The sequence below is a fragment of the Galeopterus variegatus genome, unplaced genomic scaffold (assembly GCF_000696425.1).
Source record: "Galeopterus variegatus unplaced genomic scaffold, G_variegatus-3.0.2 Scaffold1626, whole genome shotgun sequence".
Classification (NCBI taxonomy): domain Eukaryota; kingdom Metazoa; phylum Chordata; class Mammalia; order Dermoptera; family Cynocephalidae; genus Galeopterus; species Galeopterus variegatus.
The window spans coordinates 161208-169257 of NW_007727737.1; the positions used below are offsets into that span (position 1 = coordinate 161208).

Consider the following 8050-nt stretch of genomic DNA (forward strand, 5'->3'; position numbering starts at 1 on the left):
GCGATCCGTTGCCGGTCACGAAAAAAGACAAAAAAAGGAAAAAAATAAATAAATAAAAAAAGCAAGCCCTCTGACTGCATGGCTTTAATGGAATTTTAATGGACACACACATCAGTCACTGCCCAGGAGTTCATATACATTTTAAACATGGGCTACTTTTATTCCTCATGAAGCTCAGTATGGTGCTATAGGGTAGCCACAGTTCATTTAGAGCTTGCACCTACATCCTAAACAGACCCGTCTAAGAACCAACTCAACTTTATTCCTCCTACATCAACAGGTTTCAAGAGATATCTCAGACAACCACAGGCCTGAGCAGAGGGAGGGGTGCCATGGGACAGTGTTCGATAATATAAGATCTGAAGCTTGCCTGTGCTCTCTGGTAGGCAGAGGGGTCTTCAACTGGCCTTTTCACTCAATCTTCTTGGGCTGATTCTGGATATACCAATTTCATCTTATGAAGAATTGCTGCTGGGACTGCCTGAACTTACATTTGATGGGTCTAACAGGATTCACTTCATTAAAAGCAGTTCTAGACATATGAACACGTAGTGACTCATAGCCAGATAATCTACATCCACAAAGGCCCAGTAGCATGCCAGGAGGTGCTTTATGAAAGCTCTGTAATGCTTGACTGTAACTGATCTGGCCTTGCTCCAGGACTCAAGGGATCAGTTGACGTTCTGTTTCTCCTACTAGGGCTTAGCCATAAATTCCAATAAATCTTCTCTCACCATTGATACCTCCAGTGTCCCAGTGTGTGATAAGTTGTATGGCTCAAGTGGCAGGGATACTTTCACTGCAACCAGATTTGCTGCAGAGCCCTTTCCTGTTCTGGGAGCCTGGCAGCCTTCGTGTCATCTACTACGTATGTCAAAACTCTCGTCCCAGGTATGGAAAATGTTTCCTCCAGTACCTGAGGAGGCCTTCCATTGTGTCCCGTTCTCTTTGAAAGATATGCCCCATCCTGATCCAGACCACTGTAACCATAGAAATTTCACTGATGTGATACAGTTAGCCACTGGATCTTTGTAGGTTTTACTACTTTGCAGTGTATGTGTCTTACCAGCACACTTGCCCCTTCTTTCTCATCCAGTCCAATTTGCATGATGTCAATAATATAATCAAACCTGAGTTAATTTTTGTAGGCTGTCCAAGCAGTACAGGTCTCCTTGCTATAGTATGACAGAGGAATAAAGAGTTAACATTCCTGGGGTAAGAATATAATTGTCTACTATTGTCAGCTCTAAATAAATACCAAATATTTCCAGTACTCCTTTCTTATAGAGATGGAAAATAATTCTTTTGCCTGATTGTGGCCATATTCCATGTACCCAAGGGTAACATGTATACAACATCTGAATCAACAGCTATACTTAGGATTAATGTTTCATTCAGTTTGCAATAATCAATTTTCATCTTCCAGAAACCATATAGTTTTTTTCAGAGTTGCGCTGGTGACTTAAATAGAGATAAATGGGTACCATCATCTCTGCATCTTTGAGGTGTTTATGGGTGGTACTAACCTCTGTGATTCCATTTGTAATGCAAAATTATTTGAGGTTTCCTACCATGACCAGTGGAGGGGAGGAGAGCAGTTTCAGGAGCTTCTACCTGGTCTTCTCACTACAGCACTCACCCAGCTGGCCAAGGGATCACCGTGGACTTGGTACCAACTCTTAGTACGTGATGTCTAATTATATATTCAAGGACAACAGACATGACTACTGGGTGAGTTCTTGGACCTACTATAAGCCGAACATAGGCAAAGATTAGTTTTATTAGCTGGCTTCCATAAGCCCCTACTGTAACAGGAGGGTCATGATCATGTCTTGGTAATCTGTTACCTCATATCTGCATTCTAGAATCCTCGAAATATATGTCCTAGATCTTTTCCCAGTTATTCAAATAAGTGACTATGAAAACTGTTGTGGACTCAATGAGGCCCCCTCCAAATTTATATGTTGAAAACTTAACCCCAATTACTGTATTTGGAGACAGGGGCTTTAGGAAGTGATTAAGGTTAAATGAAGTAATCTGAGAGGACAGGTGAACATGGAAGAAGAGACACTAGAGGGTTCTCTCTCTCTCTCTCTCTCCCCCCTTCTCCCCCCCTCCCCTTTGCACAGAGTAAAGGTCATATGAGAACATGGTGAGAAGGCAGAAGTCTGCAAGCCAAGAAGAGAGGTCTCATCAGACACTAACTTGCTGACACCTTAATCATGGACTTTCTACCTTCAAAATGGTGAAAAATAAATTTCTGTTGTTTAAGCCACCCAGCCTGTGGTATTTTGTTATGGCACCCTAAGAAAACGAATGCTAGTCCCTTTGGGAATGGACTGGAAGAATGATTATTATTTACACCAGTCTTGGCATTGAGAAAGTCTTTCACCTGAGGACCTGCCTGCTCCTTCCACAATTGGGTCCTCTGTCAGAAAACTGGCTCGGGCAGAACTACAATGGTGCAATACTTTACAAGTTTGGGGGAATGGGTTACCTTTAGCCTACTGATCACCTACCTTTCATTTCTTTCTGTCGTAGATGTTGAGCAAACCCAGTGATATATACCTGTAGGAGCTGATTGCTAAACTTTCAGGATTTTGCAAGCCAATTGTTAAACATAATTATTAAAAATTATGTTATGTAAACTTAAAATTAAATAAATAATATTAAAAGCAAAGGTAATAAATACTCATAACTCACAATTCCTGATCATTTTAATGCATTTCAGTACTATCTGTGCATGAAGTTATTGGCATCTATTACATCTGCATAGAGGACATAATACCTAATGAGGTACACCTCTTCCCAACTCTGTGGTCTGTGACATCACACTGGTAGCTCAAAATCAGCCACAGCAGGAAGAATTACACCGCAGAAATCAGCAAATGTTACAAACCAGGGTTTTTTGCTTTTCGTTTTCTCTGTACCACCAGTTGTGAAAGACCAGCACATGAGTGGAAATAACCTTTTTGGCTATTTATCGATATTGCCTCCAGGACCACTGAGTTTTATCTGACATTTCTATAGCTTCCCGTGTGTCAGTAATCCTTGCTGCCATTAAAAGTTCAACCCTCATTACAACACTTGTGTCCACCTTGTTTCAGCATGGAGCTCTGCCACTTGGCCTCCACTAGTCCAAGATCTCAACATCCCCAATACTATCTGTAAATTCAATTCTGTGAGAATATCTCCGACTGTAACCCTTGTCCTGCAGAGGAGGAACACGTTCAGCTTCTGAGAGATGCTTATGCCCTTTCACCAGTGCATTCCTTATTGCTCTGGTAGATAAGTGCCATCTAACATCCCAAGGAACCTGGTCATTTTGTGAATTTTCTGTCTTTCTACGTAGTCTATCCACTAAAGCATGCCCACTTCTCGAGTATTTTTATCTTCTCTTCAACTCTGCCACAGCAATTCTGGCTTTTTACTCTGCTCAGCATGAGCCACTGCTTTCTCCAATATTCTTGGAGTTATTCCAACAGTGTATTAGCACTATCTCACAATACGTTTGCCAAGTTATTAAAGTCTATATCCCAACAGAGGGCTTCAATGTTGATAACATCTCCCTTCTCCAGCTTTATGTTTCTGTCTTGATCCAGCACTCTCAGAATCCACTCCCATTGTGTACTCTCCAGGCTGTTATCATTACACATTGGTTAAGTCCAAGTTCATTCCGTGTATAATCCCTTCTTTCTCTTAAGGTTTAGCACTAAAGCTTAGTTATTGGCCTTATGACCAGGAAGGGAAGAAAAAGATGATTGTAAGTAGGGTGTGTAGTTTCTTTCATGGCAAAGGAACATTTTTTTTTTTTTAAGTGAGGAGAAAGTATAGACCTTAACAGGGGAGAGCATGCCACTTTCTCAAGTTTAGACCATTCAATGTTTAGAAGGTTCTAGGTTGTTTTTCTTTTAATTTTTGAGAAAGATTTTGTGAAAAGAAACTAAGGGTGCTAGAGATAGGGGGCAAGGAGGGAGGGGTGTTGGGAAGTGATGGGTCGGGCAAAGGACATAAAGAAATACCACAACTTGTAAAAATGAATATGCTAATAATGAATAAAAATTTAAAATAAAAAAAATGTTTTGTGAAAAAGCATTATACGAATGGTTGAACGTATTTATAATACATATATCTAACAAAGGAATTTTCCATGTGATTTATATGTGATGTTAAAATAAAAAAAATGTTTTGTGAAAAAGCACTATACGAATGGTGGAACGTATTTATAATACATATATCTAACAAAGGAATTTTCCATGTGATTTATATGTGATGTTACAGCCAATTTTATTTATATATGTACATATCTATGCACACACACACATACATATCTTAAAACTTATAATAAGAAAACAAATAACTACCTAAAATGGGAAAAATATTGAAACAGAGGAGTCACAAAATAGATAGACAAGTTACCAATAAACACATGAGAAAATGCTCAACATAAAATTAAGAGATGTGTAAATTAAAACCACATTTAGATTCCACAATTTACCTACTAGAATGGTTAAAATTTAAAAGACGACCATATCAAATATTTCTATTAATGAGGAGCAACTGAAATTGCTCTACATTAATGCTGGGAATGGTACAACCTTTTTGGAAAACTTTATATGTCTATAAAATTGAACATATATTTTCTATATAGCCTAGCAGTTCCACAACTAGGTATTTCCTCAAAAGATTAAGAAAATACATGTCCACAAAAAGACTTTGGCACAAATGTTTATGTTGACCTTACTAATGAAGGTCAAAAATTGAAAAAGACAAAGCCCAATGGGGTAATGGATAAACAAATTATTATATATCCATTCAATAAAATATTACTCAATAAAAAGAAATGATCTGCTGACCTGTGCAATAACATGGATGGATGAAATTCAAAAACATTATGCTGAGTGAAAGACAAGAGACCCAAAAGTGTGCACACTATTTTATTTTGCTTATAGAAAATTCTGAAACCAGCAAAACTCATTTTTATAATACTAAGTCGGTGGTTGCCTAGTTCCAAGGGTAGAGGGATGAACTGCAAACATATATCAGGGAACACTTTGAGGTGATGAAAATGTTTTATATTTTGAGTCAAATTTTACATCTTGACTGTTTTTCTCTTAAGAACAAAACTAAATTTCACTCATCCATGATTGTGTAATCTCTATACTGTCGTATATGTACATGCATATCCGATAGTTCTTTGGGTAGCATCTTTTGTTAATCACAAAGGTAGAATACATTCATTTTCTACCAATTGTTTTTGTCTTTTCTCTGTCCCAAAGTGGACATAATTTTTTATCTGTTCTTTCTTCTGCATTTTTACCTTGCACAATTTCCTTATGGGAAATGACAGAAGTGACAAGAACTCTACATGTGAGGCCACCCACTTATAGAAATGTTTAACCACGTATTTCTTATTCTTTTCACATTTTCTTTATTTTCATTTCTCTGGGCTGCACTTTCTTCTCTATTCTCATTACCTTTTCTGCTCACAGTTTCTCTGTCAGAACAAATGTGGTGTTCATTCTGAAGCTGCTTGTGGGACATTGGTTGCTTCTCTGGTTTCCTCCCTAATATATTTATTGAGCAAGAATATGAAATCATTGAAAATTCTGATTAGGACAGATTGAAAAGGATCCCTGTTGAGAAAATAAGAACATATGAGTTTGTTCTTCTTCACATTTTAACTTTTATTTTAACTTTCTTTTTCCCCAGGAAACTTACCCCCACCCAAAATAAAAAAAATAAATTGTGGTAAACCAGAGCATGACTAACGGGTAGTCATGTGATTACTTCTTGTGTGAGAAATGCTCAGTTTGTGTTATACTTCAAAAGTACCATACCTCTAGTTCAGAGCTGTGCTGTGTAAACTCTAACTCTATTAAAGATAAATCAAGTTGAACCTTGAAAAGACATTATGGAAGACCCGATGTTCCGGGCCGCTGCCCTAGATGAACAGGCGTCAAGTATTAACATCAGCCTAGGAACTGTGAAAAGGAAGCAAGGTAAGGACATTTTCAATTGCTCAGAATGAATGCTATCTATTGAAATTATAAAGCACATTAAACAAAAGCTTCTGAAGGAAAGAAACTGGTTTTGTGGTTTCTTTCGTCAAACTATAAAATTCCTTTTTTACAGCACCAAAATTTAGATGGTAATTGACTATTTTGTTCAAATAAATTCAGATTTCCTTTATCTTTTCTTAATTGATAGCAAAGAGGAGTTAACCATAACTTAAAACCGTTCAAGATTAATTTAACTTTCACTAAATAGTTCATAAAACAAATGCTGGCATATATGTTAAATGTGATCCAGATACTCATGTAATGCTCAGAATGAATACAAAAATTTTTTAAATTAGCCAATTTTAAAAGAGTTTTTAATTTTTTTTATTCAAAAATATTTTAGCATTTACTTGTACATGTCTGTGGGGTATAGTGTATTGTTTCAATACATGCACATACTGCACAGTAATTCATTTAGGGTAGATGGCATAGTTTGTAGCCATTAGTCCAGCATTTCTCCCCAACCCTTCCTTTATTAGGTGGGCTCAATATAGACTAGGCTTTAGGAATAAATAACAGAAAGAGTATCTCCCTATCCTACCCTAACCTAAATAATTGCTGATACTCTGATAGCCTGGGAGATGTCTTTAGCAACCATAAGAAGGATGACAACAACAACAAAAAGTACAAAGAAAACACACCAAAAAACAAAAACATAAAACAACTTGGTAGCATTGGATGTACTAAATAGCAAGTTTATAGCATGTGATTCAAACTCTAAACCTAACAGGAAAATATTTCAGTCATTTCAACAGTTCTCATTTCTAGTCGAAATGTGGTGAAGAGAGGAAAGGATGAGACTAAGATACCTTAAATAGAACAATCTATTAAATAGCAAGTTTATAGCATGTGATTCAAACTCTAAACCTAACAGGAAAATATTTCAGTCATTTCAACAGTTCTCATTTGTAGTCGAAATGTGGTGAAGAGAGGAAAGGATGAGACTAAGATACCTTAAATAGAACAATCTATGACTTGGGGACTACGGTGAGATTTAAGCTTTTCTCATTTAATTTAGTTTTAACCTGCCAGTGTATGCTGCAGTTAGAAAAATATTATTGAAGTACATATTAGAATGCATACTTTATTCTCTCCCTCCTCCCTACTTAGTTTAGCCAATTTTATAATTTTTCTGCCTAAAGTTAGTCAAAACAGGGTTGGGGGGAATGGGATCGATTATTAGGTGGTCACATGAAAACATCAGCTAACCAAAAGTTTTAAGGATGCTTTCCAGCCATTCATAAAACCAGTGTTATTTAAAACAGTATATTTGTGTGTATAAATAAATTACATATAATATATTACATATGAATATATTATAAAATGACTGACTATTACATATGATGATAATATATATATTATGCATATATATATATATTATTTGGAATTATGAACACCATTTTAATAGTAGTAATTTAGGGCAACATGATATAATTCAGTTGCTTTTTTGTATACTTTTAAAAATATTTTACTTTGTTTTTCTGCTTATCAGTATTTTATAATTTTTTCTGTAGTTATTAGCTAGAAAAAAATATTTTATTTGAGTTTAAATTCATTGGTTACCCTGGATCTTTCCTCTTATCTCTCCTTAGAGAAGATCAGAATCAGAAATGTAGAAAATGGTTAGTTGAGTCAGTGAAGCTTCTCTGTGGGAAAAAGAATTGCAATCCTTAGCTGTTTAGATTATAATATATTTGAATACAGAAATATTTTAGGCATGCTGTTAATTAAATAGGTTGTTATTGAACTGCCCTGGGAAGTTGCCTTTTTTTTCCACATTGCTTCTTCAAACATGTTTATTAGAGCAAGTGGGATTATTTTTTATATATTTTCTATCCATTATTTTAAGTAAGATAGGCCATTTTGATAGTCTTTACTCCAGAAGTAAGGCTTCTTTGTTTCAACAAAATGAAACAAAACAAAACAAAACACACATCTCCCTGAAATCAATGGCCCTTTCAGTTTTTTTTTTTTTTTTTTTTTTTTTT

General features: G+C 36.0%; 1 protein-coding gene across 1 annotated transcript in view; it reads left to right on the forward strand.

Annotated features, from left to right (window-relative positions):
* The first annotated feature begins 5926 nt into the window (after positions 1-5926).
* Positions 5927-8050, forward strand: part of CLEC2B (C-type lectin domain family 2, member B) — a 28547-nt gene continuing 26423 nt past the window's right edge. The window contains exon 1 of the mRNA XM_008578080.1: positions 5927-6002. Within this exon, the coding sequence (XP_008576302.1) occupies positions 5927-6002 (76 nt within the window). The remainder of the gene's footprint in view (positions 6003-8050) is intronic.